At 38.6% G+C, this 20,895-nt stretch overlaps 1 protein-coding gene and 1 pseudogene across 1 annotated transcript; both read left to right on the top strand.

The window, feature by feature from the left end:
* Positions 1-3,522: 3,522 nt before the first annotated feature.
* Positions 3,523-16,244, top strand: ltb4r (leukotriene B4 receptor). Its single transcript, XM_055156202.1, has 4 exons — positions 3,523-3,541; positions 3,583-4,108; positions 6,923-7,196; positions 13,258-16,244. Exons 1-4 carry the CDS (start codon positions 3,523-3,525, stop codon positions 13,648-13,650), a joined length of 1,212 nt encoding a protein of 403 aa, XP_055012177.1. The 3' UTR covers positions 13,651-16,244.
* LOC129409957 (5S ribosomal RNA) lies at positions 12,169-12,284 on the top strand (annotated as a pseudogene).
* Positions 16,245-20,895: the final 4,651 nt, after the last annotated feature.

Consider the following 20,895-nt stretch of genomic DNA (forward strand, 5'->3'; position numbering starts at 1 on the left):
CGAAATGATTCGACCAAATAAACTTTTGTCCAGTTGACAAATAGAATTTCTCCTGTTGCCTTAACTGTTTGTATATAGCAGGGGTGCGCAATACGTCGATCCCGATCTACCAGTCGATCGCCAAGGTCGTGTGGGTAGATCGCCGTGTCTTAGTACTCGTCTCAGACTCGCGTTTGGACTCGGTCTTGTCTCTCACTCAAGGTCTGACACTCAACAAGTGTGATCATATTTCATTACGGCCGCTGCTGTTGGTAATAAACTTGTAGCGGGTGCAGGAGCGTGTGGGGCGTCTCAGTGCAGCCTGTGCGCTCATTTGAAACCCGCGGAGACTCTACGGCACATCACAAACACACACGCTCCCTATGCACGGCTCGTCTGCGACAGCGTGTGCCCTCGTGTACCAGCATCACAGGGCAGGTTCAACTTCCTAAACATCCTACCTGTCCATCTGCCTCACGTCAGCACGCCGCCCCTCGCCTTTTCACGCTCTCGCTCCTTCCTGCGTACAGCCAACACAAGCCCCTCCCACAGTGCGGCTGATTAGAAGAGCAAGACCAAACGTGAAGCAAAAACCAGTCTAAATTTGTGTTACAGTGTTGGCACAAAGCAGGTCTACAGCATAGAGCGGATCTACAGAACAGACCTACTGCCACATTTGGCTGAAGTTTGTCTAACAAAAGTGCACAAATGCATCTGTGTTTGTCACGATGTGCGTTTGGTTTGGTAAATGTGCAGAGGCTGGTAAATATCACTGCAAAACCAGAAAAGAATGTAACTCCAGTTTGGAACTTTAAAAAACAGGTTTAAAAATCTTACCTACTTCCGTCACTTTTTTCACAGTTTTGTGTAAAGAGCCAGAGGAAGTTCTCTTAAAGAAGGGCTTCTCAAACTGTGGGTGAGGGTCCAAAAAAGGGGCACAGAGTGTTTCAGTGCAGTTTGCTTGGTTTTGTATTAGGTAGATCATTTTGACTTGGTCATTTTGTAAGTAGCTCACATGATGAAAAAGTGTGAGCATCCCTGATATATAGATTGCATTGTTTATGCTATTTTTGTATTCTGTGTTCTGTGTGTCTCAGTGACTGCAGGTGGAAATGACCTCCGAGAGTTATAGTCAGGTACAAAGCATCTCTTCAGTGTTTGTTTGATTAATGCTCCCACTGTGTCCTTGTCAAATAAATGAAACAAAAGTGATACATAGTCCAGGATGTGATACACAACTTGATACAGCACATTTCCAAATCAGTACAATTTGATAAGATATATTTCAAATCGATTCGGTGTGGTTAAAAAATAAAAAACAAAGGCTAAATCATGGGTGTGATTCTAAAAGTTTTTGTCAAACCATTTCGTGTGCAAAGTTAATATGAAAAACACACACATTTGAATAATCAAAACAGTGAATATGTGAGTGAAGTTTCCTTACACTAAACAAGCAACAAAACTGTAGCACTGTCACAAAATAACAGTGATAAAAAATACCAAAAATGACTCTTGACAGTATATCAATACAGCAGCCCATGATGTTGATATTGTAATATATTATATTATACCCCTAGTGAGGAATAACTTTGGACCACTGCAAACGGTTTCAAATGATCTAGTTCTAGATAGTAAGCAAGAATACTGCATTTTCATTTTCATTCACTTCCCAAATTTCACAATCCTCCTTTGATAAAACGCGACTCAGGTTGTTTTCCATTTGCACAATTTTTTTCCGGATGACAGCCGAGCAAATACAAGTCCATTAGCGACCTGGTATTTTATAACACACGGCAGGATCTCCGAGCTGCTGATGTAATAAAAGAAGAACTTTCGGGGTATGTGGTCACTGCGTTTCCCATCACATGATCACTATTTCTCAATTTGAAAGAGTTACAGAATTTGTACAGTGTTGGGGAAGTCCTCAAGTTAGAATGAGAGGAGCAGTGAGGGGAAGCGCAGCAAGACCATAGAGCGGCTGTTTACTTGTTTACGTTGGAGTAAGAGTACGGGACCCTGCAAGGGACATAAATAAGGTATGGTTGTTTTTTCTTGTGTTTACATAATTATTAAAGGGCCCATATTGTGCTATTTTCTGATAAATGTTATAATGTTGTTTCCTCGTCACAGACAGACATGGAGTTGTGTTTTGTTTCATTCACACATGTTTAACACACAAATACTCACGTGGCCTTTGTGAGCGTTTTGGGGCACCACTCAACAAATGTTGAAAAATATTACCAATACAATATAATCAATTACCTATGTTAATTAATTAACTAATAATTAATTAAAGAATTATTCTGAAGGTTCATAAGTTCTTGTCCATATCAGTGACCCGTACCTGGGAATAATAATAATAATAATAGAATCATTATTCTACACTCAATCTGTGGTTTATGAATATTTATTGACCAAGTTAAGCAGAAGCATTTAAATGAAATAAGGCAATGAGTGTAGGTTGCCTTACGCTGGTGTATAGAGATCTGAGAGTAGCCACAACTTTATGAGTTATCTGAAGTTATGTGTTGAGTCTAGACTGATCAATCAAGCCATGTGACCTGTGCGCATACGACCCGGGAGCGTGGGTGTTGTCCAGACACAATGTGGTCCTGATAGGTCCAATGAAGGTCTGAAGTTCTCAGGACGTCGGTTATGAAGAATCAAACGAACTGAAATGAACAAAGGCCATGTGATCTAAACAATATTTCCAGGCTCAGGCGGTGTTGGATACAAAAATGCAAATATTTAAAGTTGGAAAAATATGAAAGTTTTGCTTTTAGTCAGATCAGCTACAGAACTTTGGATAAAATACATTAAAAAACGGGCACAGATTTTTACAGAGAGAGAAAACTTTTTTGTCCCTTGTGAAATGTCTTTGTTAATCGACCTATTCTATCTCTTTCTCCTCTCTGGCTGTCTCTACATCCCTGAACTGGGAGAACATCAAACTGAACTAGCCTGGGGGTCCCGGTGGTGAAAGGCACTATGTCCTTTTGTGACCACTCAGTTTCACCATGAAAGGCTAAACAATGAGTGTGTGTATAAAAAATAGTGTATATGTGCGGGGGATGAGGCCACAATTGCATTATGAACCATTAACAGTTTTACACAAATAAAAGTATTCACATGACATTTACAAATCAATATTAAAATACACTGGCAATATTTCATAGATGGAAGAGTCCATTTCATTCCTCTTCTTTCTTTAGAGAAAGTCATTGTATCTGAGATTGTTCAGTCAGTGTCTCGATTATAATCAGCTTATCTGAATTTCTTCAGTCAGTTTGTAATGACAGGAAAAACAATGTAGGTTAGTAGCTTTGTTTGAGAGTCTGTCTTTTGTGTGCAACATGTGAACAGGAAATGTCTCTTATGATCTATTTCAATTTGGAGTGATAGGTCCAAGTCACAGAGCTGAAGAAAATGGGGGAAGGGCTGTGAAACACAGTCAAAGTCAAAGTCAGAGTCAGAGTCTAAAAGAAATGATCTAGTCCAACCTGCTTTGTTCCATGAAAATTTCCTTGTTAAAGTTCCAGTACTATGGCAACAGCTTCAACAGGTCAACTGTATTACTACATTAACTTCCTTTTGTTCTTTCAGATTCAGTCTTCTATCTCAAGATCCCCTTCACTGGTTCTCATCATGTCTTCCAACACCTCCATCTCTGCCCCCACCGCCCTCACCTCTCTGCCATCACGGCCTCAGCTCGAGGGGGCATCGCCATCTTAACGCTGGCCTTCATCTTGGGCTTCCCCGGGAACCTCTTCGTGGTCTGGTCCGTGCTGTGCAAAGTGAAAAAGCGCTCGGTCACCTGCGTTCTGATCCTGAACCTCGCCCTCGCTGATGCTTTGGTTTTGCTCAGCGCCCCTTTGTTTCTCCGTTATCTCGCTGGAGGTCGAGGATGGGAGTTTGGGTCTGTGGCGTGTAAGCTGGTTCATTATCTATGCAGCGTCAACATGTACGTTTCCATTTACCTGATCTGTCTGATGAGTTTGGACCGGTGGCTGGCTGTTTCGAGGCCTTTCTTGTCCCAGAGAATGAGGACGAAGCGGGCTCTGCTGTTTCTCCTCATGGGTGTGTGGATCATGGCCTTCATATTGTCCATCCCCATGCCATTCTATCGCAGGTAACTGTTGTTTTTAACCCTATGGTTTTATTTTTTTCATTATTAGCAAACTCACTGTTGTCTTCTGGTTTTGTAAAGGTCCTATACTGCGCAAAGTTAACTCTCGTGAGCTTTTGGGCATGTTATAATGTTGTTACCTCCTCAAAAACACACCCACAGTTGTGTTTTGTTTCATTCCCACATGTTTGAATAACCCTTTGATTTTAGTGTGTCTACATCTCCAAAACTCAAAATGCTCTGTTCCTTCTTGTGATGTCATGAAGAGGTAGTTTTCAAGTTAACAGCTGCCTTATACCTTTAGTTTAGTAGAAACTGACAATTCCAGGGCTGAAATTATCCAAATAATTCTATTGAAGTGTCCTGTATTACCAACATGTGAATGAAACACAACAAAACTCCAAGTATGTTTTTTATCACGAAACAACATAGATAAAAATAAAATTGCTTAATATGCTTTGTACTGACTACTTACTTTTGAACAATTTGCTCATGGTCCTGTTTAGGAATTTGATTTTCAACAAAAATGCAGAGTGACTAACTGACAACGGTTGGGACTTGTTTAAGAATCAGCTCACCCGTTGTGGTTCCAGCTAAATCAGATAAAATAAAGCTCCGATTAAAATCCAACTTGAGCAACAGCGCTTCAGACAGAGCAGTGTCTAGAGTTAGCGTCACACCCCCAGGGAAAGTTGATGACCTCAACTGCAAAGTATCAATTGATTTGCTGTTGGTCGTTTCCATGGATACGGTACTTGGCCAAATAAGGACCGGTGGAAATGGGCTTTAAATTGGCGGGGCTAACAGTTTATTGTAAAAGACGTTCTTCACGTATGGTTCAAAGTCAGGTACGGGACCTTAAAGGGCCTGTATTACACTATTTTCTGATTTATGTTCTAATATTGTTTCCTCATCACAAACAAACCTGGAGTTGTGTTTTGATTCATTCACACATGTTTAACACACAAACCCTGCATATTTAGAGTTCCTTCCTCAAACAGAAGACACTCTGGCTGCGTTCAGACTGCAGCCTGAAGTGACCCAAATCCGATTTTTTGGCTTCTATGTGACCTGTATCCGATCTTTTAATGACAGTCTGAAAGGCACAGATCCGAATTTTTCAAATGCGACCCAGGCCACTTGGATATGTGGTCCTGAATCCGATACATATCCGATCTTTTGACATGCGACTTCAGAGTGAACGGCCAAAGCGCATCCATCTGACCTACACGTCATTAACAAGCGAAACGTCACTATTCTGCGCTGAAGCAGGCGGAAACCGGAACTGTAAAATCGCCAGGTGCTCAATGCTCGCGACCATATTTGGACAACTTCCGTAAACACAGAGCACGCTCGCTGAGGTTGACGCATGGGGTTGATGTCATCATGTCTCCAGTGCACATGCGGGACACTTTCAGGTCGTTTACCGTTCACACTGAAGTCACAGACAAGTCGCATTTAATTGGAAATGTGAACGACCTCGCAAAAACATCGGATTTCACAAAAAAATCGGAATTGAGCATTAAGCCCTGCAGTCTGAACGTAGCCTCTGTTTTACCTTGTGATGTCATGTGGTGATACAGCAAGTGCTCCGCTCTGTAAAATAATTTCGTTAGTCAAATAGCATAGTTGCCTAATTCATATTTCAACATTTTCGGAAAACAAGAAAAAAACACATTATTTAGCAAGCACATTGTAAAGTTAGGCAGATATCACAATTTGGCCAAAAAAATGATGTAGTTATGCTATTAGGCTAACGATTTGGATAATTTCAGCAAAAGGAACTTGAAAACTATCGCTTGGTTAATGGTCACATTTTTATCTGGTGATTTTCCAGATTGAAGGCACTCACCCATCCACACACATTCATACACCAGTGTACACAGACACTAGGGCAAGGTGCGTTAAGTTGCCCAAGGATAAAACAACAGCATTCATCTGTGGGAGCTGGAATCAAACCAGCCAACCGATGATGGACACATTTGAATTTATTTGAATTTGTTTGGAGGATAAGCCCCTTGAGATGTTTTGCCATCTCGTTTTTGAGGGGGTACTCAAATACTACGACAAAAGACAGATACAGTAGGGCAGACAGCAGGATACATAAATTCAAACAAGCATCAAAACAACAAAATCAACACAAACACACACGCGCATGCACACTCGCACACACACTCACACTTGACTGTTTGACACATAATAAAACAAATTTGAGGAAAAAAAACTAAAACATAAAACAGAGTTCAAAGATAATCACAGAATACAACAAGATGAACAACAAAATTCAACAAAATGATCAAAAACAATTACGAACAATGGGCTCTGTAAATATTGAACCTGAGCATTTTTAAATGAAGGGACAGAAGTTATTGCACGAGTCGATGAAGGAAGACTGTTCCAATCAGAAGGAGCTTTATATTTAAATGAGTGTTTTCCTATTTTGTTTTTTCTCTTGGGACAACAAAAAATATCTGATCAGCGTGGCGTAAAATGTAAGAGGATCTGAATGGAATTAAATACTGTTTGAGACTCTAACAGCAAATGCTCTACCAAATTAGCTACTGTTGCCCCGCTTCATGACATCACAAGGTGGAACAGATCATTTTGAGTTTTGGAGATGCAGACAGATTAATAATAAAGAGTTACTCAAACATGTGTGAATGAAACAAAACACAACTCCAGGTGTGTTTTTGAGGAGGGAACAACATTATAACATGGGTTAAAGCTCACAAGGGTGAATTTAGTGTAATATAAGACCTTTAAAATACTTATTCAACTCCTGGATTAATCTCTTTTTCTTGTTTTATTTTTTGGCAGTAACATTAAACGTCGCATCCTGAACATGACCGTGAACCTGTGCATACCTTATCATGGAGAGAACATGAACCACAAGGTGTTCCAGTATCTGTTTGAGACCGTGCTGAGCTGGCTCATCCCCTTTTCTCTCATCACTTCCTGTTACTCCTCGGTCATCTGTCGCTTACAGTCGGCCATGTTCCAGCGCAAAGGCCAGGGCAGCAGACTCATCCTCTTCATCGTTCTCGCCTTCACTGTCTTCTGGGTGCCCTACCACATCGTCAACATCATCGAGGTGAGGGCAAAGGGGTCGTGTTCAGAGGGGTGCAGGTTTAAAATGCACTGTTGATACAGATTATGCACACGGATCAATATCAAAGATTACGTTTACACTGAAACAAATCCGCGTATCATCATATCAGAAATGATTTGCATCCAGGTACGTCGTTTTTGTGTCCGCAAGTCTTCCCTATCCACACAGCTTCGAGCATATTTGTTTACGTTTTACAGAAATGAAACTTAAAACCACATGGCTAATTTGCATAAATAAAAGCACTCAAAAAAACTGAAAAAATGAAATGAAATGAAAAACTGCTGGCAAATACTACATATCTTGTGACTGTAATTTTCAGTGTAAGAGACGGCACAAATCAGTTCAGCTGCTGTAGTTCCAGCTATGTCAGCTCTTTCTGGTCAGGACGGTGTTAAAATAAAACTCAGATTAACCTGCTTGTTTCTATGGATATGTCAGTGCTCTTCCTTAAATGTTCCACAGTATGGCATTAAACAGCTCTACTTTACATTTATTCAATTACAGGTGGTTTTATTGCTCCAAAATACCTAGAAAAACTGGGAACTGGACTGTGAGCGGCATCGCCTCTCCACAGATCTGATCTGTAATTTGGTTTGGTCTCCTTGTAGATAGAAAGTTTTAATACCATACTGTGAAACATTCCAAACAAAGCATTAACATCTCCACGGAGACAAGTAGGTAGCAGATCCTCCACTGAACATTTGAAAATTTGACTAACAGAGCTTCAGACAGAGTAGTGCCTCGAGTTAACATCGCACCCCCAGTGAATGCTGCTGCAAAGTATCAATATTGTTTTATTACCTCCGCCAAGGAGGTTATGTTTTTGCCGGCGTTTGTCTGTTTGTCTGTTTGTTTGTCTGTTAGCAACATAACTCAAAAAGTTATGGACCGATTTTGATGAAATTTTCAGGATTTGTTGGAAATGTGAAAAGGAAGAACTGATTTCATTTTGGGGGTGATCCGGAAGAAATCCTGGATTCTGGATCACTTTGAAATTTTAGTTAACATTGTGGTAAATGGGGCCAAAAATTTTGTTTCTCAATATCTCGGTTAATTATTGACCAAACCCCATGAAATTTGACTCAGGGATGGACAATGGGATCCTCTTTCATATTCCAAATTGAAAGATACGAGACAAATATTTATGGAAAACACAATTAATATGAGGGGGACTGTAGTCCTTGGCGGAGGTCTGCGCTCTCTGAGTGCTTTTCTAATTTGCATCTAAATTTCATGTCCTGAAGCAGACAATAACACTTTAAACCTGGTAGAAAACTGACAATTTACAGTAAAAACAAAAGAGCAGTCTGAAGTTAAAGGTGACATTGCTGAAGTAGTCAGGGTCAGGAAATACTAAAAAGTACGTAAAAACCCGAAGTGCAAACAAGGTTCAAAGCAAAATGTTGGTCGTTTTACATTTTTAATCTAAAACAAGTTCTAAAGTTTATTTTTTGTTTCATTTCATATGCGTTCATTCCGTTTTCATGCCTTTAGTAAGAATCTACAATGTAATTATAAAAGAAAAGTAACTGACAAAAAGTGTTTCTAGACTCATTTTTGGTCATGTAAGTGTGTAAAGTGAAGTGTGTTGCCCAAGGACACAGTTCTGAGTTCTGAAGTCAGACCATTGCATCACCGTGTTGGCTAAGTAAATGTAATATAAAGGAGTTACATTAATGCTGCGCAATGTAATGTCTTTTCCGAGGGAGGGTCCAGTATTGTCTGGTCTCCATGGAGATGTTTGATCTTGTAGAATGCTCTACAGTACGACATTTAGTTTATGTACCTCCATGGGGACAGACACGCAGCATCACCAGAGTAAAGTACCAGTCAGATCTATGGAGAAGCAAACCCTGACATAGTAAGAATGTAATTTTCAAGGTTCAAGTTTTCTTAAATAAAACACCTGTCACTGAATAAATACAGAGTCAAGTTTTAATGCCATTCTAAATGGCCCATCTCATGCAAAATAACTCTTTTCACTGTATCTTCTGCACATAAACAAGCACAATTTGGGTTTTGGAACATCCATTACACAATCTTACTGATTTCTAGGAGACAGTCACAGACCAGGAACTATGAAAGTCCGACTATTGCTCATCCCTCCATCCGTCCTGAGAAAGCACAGGCTCCGCCCTCCAAACGTGACGTAGGCTCTGAGTGAGCCGCCCTTCCTCCACCCATCTCAGGGAGGGAGGGGGAGACAGACGTGCACCCTGATAGTGGTAGGAATAAACTTTTATTCATCATGGCGATACAGCGCGTTCAGCCACATGTGTTGGACCCGGAATCGGACTTGAGGTGCACAAAGCTCAAGCACCGCGTCCACATCAACTGAACATGACTGATTGGTAAAGTATTAATAAACACTAGTAGATAAACGTACTATATCGTGTACACTGCAGTGTAGAACAATTAATTATGCTGACACTTTTTTTTAGGTGTTCATGTGGAAATTGTCAGCCGATTTGAGGTGGAGGGGAGGGGATCGGGTGCGAATCACTTTTTGCTACGTCAAACGCGTCATCGTTATAGCAGCTTTAGTTCATTGTCACGTGGGAGGGTGGCAGAAATATGCAGCAATTTGTTAAAAAAATCACAGAATCAATCTAAACACCACTTCAGCAACATATACAAGGCCCACACATCACTCTTAGAAGGTAGAAAGCTCCGAAAAGTTGATTTTGCATGAGATGGGCCCTTTAAATAATGCAACATAAAGTAAGTGTCCAAAAGTTCACTACAAATACAATATGCATCAGGAGGAGGGCTGGATATCTTTCAGAAGTTGAAGCTGATATGATACATATCTCGATACATAGGCCATGATATGATACTGTGGTCCAAAGCAAGAAAAGTATCTGACAAAGGCCTTTTTTGCCGAGACGATGTTTGAAAGTGAAATGAGCTTTTAGACATCGGCCATCTGAGTGTGCTATCCTGATACAGTGCACTTTCGCTTCGATACGATATATTTCAAATCGATTTGATATGGTTCAATAAAAAATGAAGTCTAAATCATGACTGTGACACAAAAAAATTTGTTTAAACCACTTTTTGTACAAGTGAATATGAAACACACCGATTGTAATCATCAAAACAATGTGTTGCATGAATCAATTTCCATCCTCCAAAGAAGCAACAAAATTGCAGCTGTAACAAAATAACTTAGTAAAATATACACAACATACTTTTGGCGATATATCGATACAGCAGTGCCTGATATCTATACTGTATCACTACGTTAAATATTGATATTTTGATATTTTTGCACTTCCCTTATCAGGAGTACACTGAGTAATACTGATGCAGTCATGGAAAGTAAAAAAATAATTATACAGTGGGTACTATTTTACTTTTACTACATTATTCTTTTGAGAGATGATATTTGTACTTTCTACACCACTACATGTTTCAATTGGATTTAAAAGTAACAAGTACTTTTCATATGATGTTAGAGGATATTTTTTACAATGTTTGTGGTAACATCTAATGACTGAGGGTTGGGGTTTCTGTTTCGGTTTTGAGCAACCAAAAACAAAAACACAAAATTCATGAGAAAATTAAGAAACTGATTTGTATTGCTGCTTCTGACCAAAATCTGTACCATTTTGAATTCAATATCACTACATGTAACACTTGAACATACAACACTTTATCAACATCTGTGTGAAATACTTTTACTTTTTACTCTTAAAGTATTTTTTTTAAATGGGTACTTTAATACTTTTACTTAAAGGTGCATTGTGTAACTTTTCTGGTGGAGGGTCCATCAAATGCTTTTCTTTATTGAGATGTTATTGCTTTGTCTTTAATGTTTCACAGTATGGCATTAAACCTTTCTATCTTCATGGACACCAAACCAGACCAAGTGGCAAGTCAGATCTGTGGAGAGGCAACCCCTAAATCTATTGTAGTATAGAGCTGTTTAACGTCATACTGTGGAACATTCCAGGCAGAGCAATAACATCTCCATAGAAACAAGCAGGTGATGGATCCCCAAACAACAAGTTACACAGTGCACCTTAAAGTAGATTTTTTCACGTGATACTTTTACTTGAGTAACATTTTGCCTTTGTATCTGTACTATTATTTAACAAAGTTGAGTACCCACCGCTGGTTTGATGTGAGGAGCTGTCGCAACTATTTCCTGGTTCAAGACAGTTTCACAACATGAAGATTTCAACACAAACATGAAACTGTGCTGTTATTTAATTCACCAAATGTGTTGAAAACAAGAATCAGAATTTATTTGTCATTTCAGTCTAAAAAGTACACAGAAATTAAACACTGCACTCAGGTCCAGGTCATCAGAAGCACAAATGATAATAACAATAAATATTTTTAAAAAGACCCCAGAAGAGCTTTCCAAATCAGACATGTGTCATAAAAGAAATTTTTCAAAGTTCTATATTGCACAAAATTGATTCTTGTGAGCTTTAAGCCATGTTATAATGTTGTTTCCTCCTCAAAAACAGACCTGGAGTTGTGTTTTCTTTCATTCACACCTTTGAGTAACCTTTTATTATTAGTCTGTCTACATCTCCAATGCTCAGAATGCTCTGTTCCACCTCATGATGTCATGAAGAGGTAGTTATTAAGTTAACCCTTTCAGCCCGACGAGATCATATATGATGCCTGTTAATATGTTTTATATAACCCCGCATAAAAGAAAACGAGTGTCCAGTAGGAACGCTGTTTTCCACCAAACTCATGTGCTCCATCCATTTTGATTGGCCCAAACTTTGCCAAAGAGTTTAGTGAGTCAAAATAATCGACTGCTCTGAGCGTCTGTGTTTGTAACAATTGAAAAAGCCGCTCTAAGTGCAGTTATTTCTCAAATAAATGGAAAATTACACATCTTGGTTTGTGTAATTGTGCATCCGTTGCTTTTTTTTTATTTGAAAGGTTTATTTCAGTCAAAATGTACAAATCCAAATGTAATTTGTAATTGGTTTGTGGCCATACCGGTTTGTAAAAGCCTGATCCTGTCAGATCTCAGAAGCTAAGCAGGCTGGGCCTGGGTAGTACTTGGATGGGAGACACTAGGAATTCTAGGTGCCACAGTGAGGCACCATTGGCAAAAAACTGTCGTTGTGTCCTTAGGCAAGACACTTCACCCACATTGCCTAGTATGAAAGTGGTGTGTTGGTGGTGGTTGGAGGGGCTGATGGCACAGATTGGCAGCCTCGCTTCTGTCAGTCTACCCCAGGGCAGCTGTGGCTACAGTAGTATCTTACCACCACTGAGTGTGGAGTGACAGAATAATGAACTGTAAAGCACTTTGAGTATCTTGAAAGGCGCTATATAAATGCAATCAGTCAATAATAAACTCCATGGAAATGCAGGAAGTGATGTGGCTCTGTGCTCTGGACCTGACACCAGCTGTTTCCAAGTATTGAGGCGTTACACTTTTCTTGTTTTTTTTTTTTTCTTGAGGCAATAAGGATATTTTTAGTTTCTTTACAGACTTGATATTTTCCACTTTTGTAACGCCTTAAATTAAGTTTTTTATTTTGTCCAAAAAGTTGTTTATACGTTTGCTGTGTGTTTTGTGTGAAAGAGTGTGATTTTTTTTCTTGTTTTTTTGTTTTGTTTAGTTTTTTTGCCTATTTGTAGCTCTGGTCCTATAGCTTTTATTATAGCCATATGACACAACTACAGCATGCGGATTGTGAAATAACAGATTTTACTGAGAAAAAGGATGTATAACACTTCATTAGGGTGTAAAAGTGTGAGTTTTATAACAAAATTCAATATCCAGACGAGGACAAATGTACTAAAATTGCCCTTAGGTCTGGAAAGGTTAAGAGCGACATTTGGTATTTTATTCAGTTTGATTGGCAATTCTAGGTCTGCAACATCCAAATGATTCTAGGGAAGGTGTGTGGAGTTTAAAAACACAGTGGAGCACTTCCTTTAGTTGCCCATCATCTGTATTAAATAATGTTGGCCTATAAAATGTAATGATGTCATCTGAAAAATGGGGATTGGATGTGTTTAGTGCAAGATTTCTGACACTGTCTCTTCTCTCTTTGTGCAGGTGGCGGGCGTGTTACAGGGCAGCCAGACCGTGATCAAAGCTGCCCTGACGGCTCGCCCGAACGTCACCGCCTTCGCCTTTTTCAGCAGCGCCGTGAACCCCATCCTGTACGTGTTCGCCGGGGGCTCCCACATCCGCCGGGCCGGACTCAGCTTCATGGGAAAACTATTCGAGGCCACAAACTCCGAGAGCCGCACCCACTCCACCTTCACTCGCAGCGGGCGGAGCAGCCGGAGCTCCACCCCCGACGAGAGCACCGTCTTGCAATCGCTGTCAATGAAACTGGGGCGGCCGTTCAAGGGGAAGAGCAAAGACAGGAGCGAGAGTGTGAGGGAGGACAGACAGAACCACGAGTCAGAGGTCAAAACACTGGCAACAGAACAGATGGACTGAAGGTTTTAAGACCCAGTTTATTCATTTGTGCTTTTTGTTTTTTAATTTTTTTTAAAGGACCCATCTTACTTCATTTTCTGATCTTTGTTTTAATGTAGTTTCCTCATCACAAACAGACCTGGACTTGTGTTTTGTTTCATTTACAGATGGTTTAACACACAAACCCTGCATATTTAGGCTGTTATTTTCTGAAACAAAAAACAACTCTGTTCCGCCAAGTTACAAGTCAGATTTGTGGAGAGGCGGCCCTGCTCACAGTCAGAATGTTTTTCTAGGTATTCTTGAGCTATAAAACCTTTACTATTTGGATCATTTCTAACCTGGAATTACCAATTTCTACAGAACTAAAGGTAAAAAGTAGCTGTTAACTTGAAAACTACCACTACATGACATCACAATGTAGAACTATTATGGAGCATTATGAGTAGGGGTGTAATGATATCTAAGTCTCACAAAACAGTATGAACCTCACGATACGATATTTATTTCGATATTGTCAAAAAACTCACGATATGGTGGGGAGGCTCACGATTAGGGATGTAACAATATCCAAATCTCATGGTACGATATTTTCACCATATACATCTCACGGTACGATATTTATTGCGATATTTTGTGGAGGCAAACAGCTAAAACTGTTAATATGATAGTTTTTTTCTCTTAAAATGCCTTAACAAGACTTAATCCAAAGAACTAAGACTTAAAAGTGCTTAGAAGTGTTATTTCTTCATGTAGTCTACAACGAAATGGAGCAAAGGGTCATGGTCTATGTAGTTCCCACTGTCTTTTTTTTAGCTACTGCTGCACCATATCTCTTAATTTAAGCAAAGAGATTTGTAATTTAATATATTGTGAGGGTCTTGAGAATTTTGAGAAACGATATCACGATATTTCGGTTATTGTTACATCCCTAATTATGAGCTTTCGAGATGTACAAGTAGGTAGACTAAGGTTACTCAAACATGTGTGAATGAAACAAAACACAACTCCAGGTCTGTTTTTGATGAGGTACCAATACAACAGCATAATTTAACGCTCACAAGAGTCAATTTTGCGCACTATAGGACATGTAAACTACTTTGGATATCTTGATATTGCTTTCTGTAGCATGAATATATTTAAACAATAGTACTTCAAAGACACCTATAAATAGATATTTTGGTAATAAGCAAAATACAACATCTATGTGTGCTAATGTGGTTAAATCAGACCTGGGAATTTCACAGCGTTTTGGTAATCATTACTATAGTGTAGTGGTTACAGTAGCCTATGTTTAACAGAAACAGATGTTTATAAGCATGTAATTTAACTCTATTTTTATATTTTATCACAAAGAAAAGTTCACGGAGACTTGAAGTTTACTTAAAACTTACTTAAAGGGACAGTTCAAAATGTTCAGGTTTCAAAGGTTTCATTTCCTAGTGAGCCAGAGTACTGTAGATATGTGGAGACACTTTTTGAAATAATCCATCCAGTCCTTGTATATGGAGAGGTTGTTGGTGCTAGGCTAGCGCAAGTCAATGGCCATAGTTAGCCTGCCACTCCACAGTGTACCCGAGCCAAATCTGTTATTACACCAGACTGTCCATGTAAATGTCTGTGTCAATAGAATAATTTTAGAAGTAAAGCCAACCTTGTATCACATGAATCATTGCACGTTGAGGGACTATTTTTTCAGCAGCAGCGGAATTTTACTCTGCTCTAGTTAGTTGTGACGATATGAATGTGGCCATAACTGGACATTTACATCGACAGTCTGGTGTAATAGCAGATTTGCTTCAGGTGTTTTGTGGAGTGGGTAAGAGTGGGTTTTTAGTGGCAGGCTAACTATGGCCATTGACATGCGCTAGCCTAGCATCAGCAACCTCTCCAAATACAAGGACTGGATGGATTATTTCAAAAGGTGTCTTCACACATCTACAGTACTCTGACTCACTAGGAAATGAGGCCCTATGTCCAAAATTCCAAACTGTCTCTTTAAAACTTTAAGGTGTGTTTCTTTCTTATATGTAAATAAGTTGTAGTATAATTTCAGTTTATACAATCAGCCACATTTTTTCATTTATGTTTCTTCTTTATTTCCATGATTATTTCCATTGTAGATTTGCACTAAAACATCAAAACTATTGTGAAAGAATTTCTGTGTTATTTTAAATATTATGAATCATTTAAAATCATAATCATTTGTGTGTGTGATTAAAGTCATCAACAATTGCGTTTTTGGGTTTTTCCATATGTATATCATATGTCCTAGTACAAGAACTCTTGACTCATTAAGCCAATCTACTGAGTCACCCATGAGAAGACAGCTAAGGGTTTTTCCCCTCATGTGGTTAGCATACGTTTTTGGGAGAAAACTGGCCAAATTGTTTATCACCTGGAGCCTGTAATCAAGTGTGAAATGGGAGGGCAGTTTAGACTAAAAGATTGTTAGTATGTGATCATGTAAACACTGTGTGATATGATGTCATGTATTGTACCTTATCTGTGTCATGATTTTGAATAAATGGGTGTTCGGAGAGTTGTGGGGCAGAGTAGGTCAGGGAGCTGACAGACAGTGTTCACGACTCTCCTTGCGCAAGTATAAATTGTAACCGTCTCATTCTGGTGTGTCTTTATTTAATGTATTTTTGATGTCTTTTGGGTAGAATTCCCTGACAACTATAAACGGACATATATGGAATGTAGCAAACAAAAAATAATCTCAAAATAATTCAAAACTTAAAAAATGGATCCTCATGAAAAAGCTATTCAGGAGAGAAGATATGAAAATAAAAATAAAAGGCTTTTCAATATTTTCTGTCCACGTGATTCTTCTTTTTCTCTCCATAACTAAAAATTTGTTAAAAGGTGCACTGTGTAACTTTTTGGTTGGGCATCCATCACCTGCTTGTTTCCATGGAGATGTCATTGCTCTGCCTGGAATGTTCCACAGTATGACATTAAACAGCTGTACATTACATTTATTCAGTTACAGGTGGTTTTATAGTTCAAAAATACCTAGAAAACAGGCGTTCTGACTGTGAGCGGGGTCGCCTCTCCACAGATCTGACCTGTAACTTGGTCTGGTTTGGTTTCCCTGAAGATAGAAAGGTTTAATGCCATACTCTGGAACATTCTAGATGATATTCTAGCAATATCATCTCCATAGAGAAAAGCGTTTGATGGATCTTCCACCGGAAAAGTTACACTGTGCATCTTTAAAAAAAATTATAAATAAAAAAATAAATAAAAGTAAATGAAAAAAGAATGAAGATTTGAATATAAAATTTAAAAAAAATTTTTTTTTTTACAGAGATTGAGAAACTTTATTGACCCAGATTTATTGATTCAAGGTTTTTTGGGGGGGTTTTTCAGTCTCAAGTCAAAAATCTCAGTTATTTCACATTTTTCCTTTGTTATATACATCCAGTTTCCATCTTACTTCATATATGTGATCTCTTCTGTGGGTATCTAAAATGTAAAATGTGGTAAATATGAAGAAAAAAAGCATTGCATTTGAGAGGGTGTGTCCAAAGTTTCGCTCGCGTACACAGAGAAACATTTTTGTAAACCCACTGAACTATTACAGTAATAAACGTGTACAAAAGACCTCCCCGTGTCGTCAGGTCGATCCGTTCCAGGACTCTTCGTACAGTTTTGCAGTTAAACATTGCATCAGTCTCATTTCTCAACCGTCCTTCCTCTCACAACGCTCAAGTTTGTGCAAAAACAACTGCATTTTTGAGGTCAACATTAAAGATTCAGGTAAAAGTAGGTCGCATAAAACGTCATTACTCACAGTGGGCTAGAACAGGATTTCACATGACATCATAGTGTTATTTTGAATGAGTTTTGAAAAATTAGGGACTCTCCATGGGATGTTTAGGAGTTATTATGGTAACACAATGCGCACAAAAGTTTTAAGATAGTCTGAAAACTCAAGAAAAAACTGCTAGGGATTTAAATAGCACATTTTCAGGAGTCTGTGATCAATATGAGTGTACATGGTCCTGTTTAGGTGTTTTATTTTCAACAAACATTTTAATTTGTATTTATTTACTCAATATTCTATCAGGTAAGTCAGTTGAGAACACCTTCTCATTTGCAACCCGGCCAAGAGGCAGAAAAAAAGAGCACGAGCAGAAACATGAAACAGTGAATAGAGACGTGAGACAGTGAAACATTTGCAGATTAAAGACATAAAAGTGTTAAAAGCATGTGCAATGATCTTATAAAATACTCTGGATGGAGTTTTTAAAAATCAACAGAGGTAAAAATGAACTACAGTATTTTTCGGACTATAAGGTGCACGTAAAATCCTTTAATTTTCTCAAAAATCGACAGTGCGCTTTATAATCCGGTGCGCCTTATGTATTAATTCTGGTTGTGCTTACTGACCTCGAACCGATTTTATGTGGTACATGATGCTCAAAAATCTGTCAAAATGGTTTAGTACGACTTTGGTAAGTTACGAAGCCGCACCGCTTGATGGATTGTCGGAGTGTTACAGCTACTGTAGTCAGGAGCCTCAAGGATTAGTGTCCGTTTAGTCCGACAGAAGCTGACGGTATCGGGGCACAAGGAGCGAGCTGTTTTTTTTTTGTTTTTTTTCAGAGCTTATAGTTTATGCAAATGAGCCATGTGATTTTAAGTTTTGTTTCTGTTAAACGTAAACAAATGTGCACAGAGCTGCATTAAACACATTATTACTCTTTTTATATTTTTGAGTCCTCCTCACTGGAAATAAAAAAAACAAACTTAAATGATCCACCCACATTCACATTCATAATACACGTTCACCAAAACAGGGAGGCAATGCCGGGCGAATTATGCCACGATCTGCCAATGGATCGTGGACGCCTGGGATAAGGATCAGTCTCAAGCGTCATCTGTTTGTTTCACTTAATGGGCCTTATAATCCGGTGCAATTTATGAATGAAAATAGACAAGAGAATTCAGCATTATTGATATTTCGCCTATTGCGGTGTGCAGAAAAAATATGGTCAAGTTTTAAAGTCTGCTGAAGTTTGTTCCAGTCATTTGCTGCAGAACTGAACTGAGAAGCAGCCCAAAGCTTCTTTAGGAGCGACCAGGGTCATGTCTCTGTGCGTCTGGAGCTGTGGATGTGCAGGAGTGAGCTGAGGTAGGACGGAGTTTTACCAGTGAAACATTTGTAAATGAACAATAACCAGTGGGTTTGTCTGCGGGTGTGGAGAGAGGGACACTTCACCAGAGAGTATGGTGTGCAATCATGGTCAACAGTGCACTTGTGACAGAGCGGATGGCTGCGTGATAAACCACATCGAGCTTATGGAGCAGTGTTTTTGATGCAGATCTGTAAACTAAGTCTCCATAGTCAATGATTGGCTATGGGAAATCACAAATGTGAGTAACTGAGAAACTGTTGGTTAATGCTCGATAGCTTCTGATTATAATTTTTAACTTGAGAGACGTGCTTAATCAGCTCATCTGTTGCAGTTCCAGCTAAGTCAGTTCTTTGTCAGATTGTGTTCAAATAAAGCTCAAACAAAAGTCTAATAAAACCTCAGACAAAGCATGCCTACACTTCAGATCGCATCACAGCTTTTCTTCTTTTTTTTTTGTGATTATTACCAGAGTCAATAACAATAATGGCCTAATAAGTAAAAAAAGAAAAAAGAAAACATATAAAATTCTATTCTCAATGATATGACCTACAACTTAACGTGACTATCTCCATGGTAGATGAGGTTAGATCTGTGGAGAGACAATCCAGCTCACGGCATGTTTTTTTTTTTTTTTTTTATGTCATTTTGAGCAATAAAGCCACAACAAACCAACAATATCTGCAGACCCATCAGAAACCGTTCCATAATGAAGCTTTCATGTAGGTGCTCATGCGGTTTAATTGACTTTGTGACACCGTAGATGGAAAATAACAACCAAACAGAATGTACTGTTTGGCTGACTGAGGCTGTGACAGATCTGATAAAAAAACCACAAAGCTGTTTAATGTGGGCTTTTGTTCTCAACTGAGTCATATTTGGGCCAGTGGTATTTTTGTGTGCAGAAGCTACAACTTTTCTAGTTAATATATAAAGCCTGGAATTGTTTAAATGTATTTGTTTTCACTTTAGTTGCATTTGGAAGAAGAAACCAAATTTGAAAGAATATTATAGGCAGGCTCAAACTGGTAATCTGTACTACTGGGCAAATACCCGGTGGGTCGGTTCACCTCAGACCACATTTGGGCCGGAACAACTGGACAATAAATATGAAAGGTAGTTACACAGATGTTGTTAGTGGGAGTTTTTTCACAAAGTTTGTTTCAAAGTTTGTTTCTGTGTGGAGTTTGCATGTTCTTATGTCTGGGCACTCTGGTTTCCCCCATCAACCCAAAACATGCACCATAGGTTAAATCCTCGAGCTTACCAAGACTAACAACAACACCAAGACCTGACCAAGACTAACGACAAGATCATGGAGGCGCCTCATGTGCTGCCCACTGCTCCTGAAGAATGGGTGAAATGCAGAGAATTTCCCTACAGAGCTAAAATAAATAAATAAATAAAGTTATGTGGTCAAACACTGATTTTACAGTGAAATGTATCAGAAAAAGTTTATTTTGACATAAAATATATATATATTTTTATATAAGAACTTAAATTTAAAGCGGGAAAGTGCTGGCATAAGGTTTACCCAGTGTTGAAGTGTTTTACTCTTTTTATGACTTAATTATTTGATGGTCTACAGGGTCCGGTCAAGCAGAAGTAAACAGCAAGGCCAAAAATTCAAGTTAATGCATCTGATATAAAAATGTATTCACCAGATACATATGTACTCTAGTTTATGAAACTGTTCAACTTTTTTCTGTACCATTTTTGGTTCTAAAGTTCCATACGTTTTAAACAGACCATGTATGAAACATGGAACAAAAATTATTTCCCAAATTGCAAATCATGTCATTTCATCATATCTTGTGTTATTCAACTGTTGATGTACATGATTTTTTTTTTTTTTATGTATTTAAAATGATAAAAATTTGCTTGGAAGGACTGACATATTTCATAGAAATAGTTTCCTTTCATTTTGAAGTAATATTAAAGTATTCGGAAGAAAAAAGCAACAAATGATGTAAAATCCATGCACCTTCTACTTGTTGCACAATTTTCCCTCCGTTACTTTTCCCTTTTACCATGACCTTTCTTAATAAAAAAAAATCTCATGAGTCAAAAAGTAAGAGGTTTGTCAACCTAATCTTGTACCATAAGGTAGAAAACTATA

This window comes from Boleophthalmus pectinirostris, unplaced genomic scaffold (genome assembly GCF_026225935.1).
Source record: "Boleophthalmus pectinirostris isolate CB_2022bp ecotype Guang Dong unplaced genomic scaffold, ASM2622593v1 HiC_scaffold_20, whole genome shotgun sequence".
NCBI classification, from domain to species: Eukaryota; Metazoa; Chordata; class Actinopteri; order Gobiiformes; family Gobiidae; genus Boleophthalmus; species Boleophthalmus pectinirostris.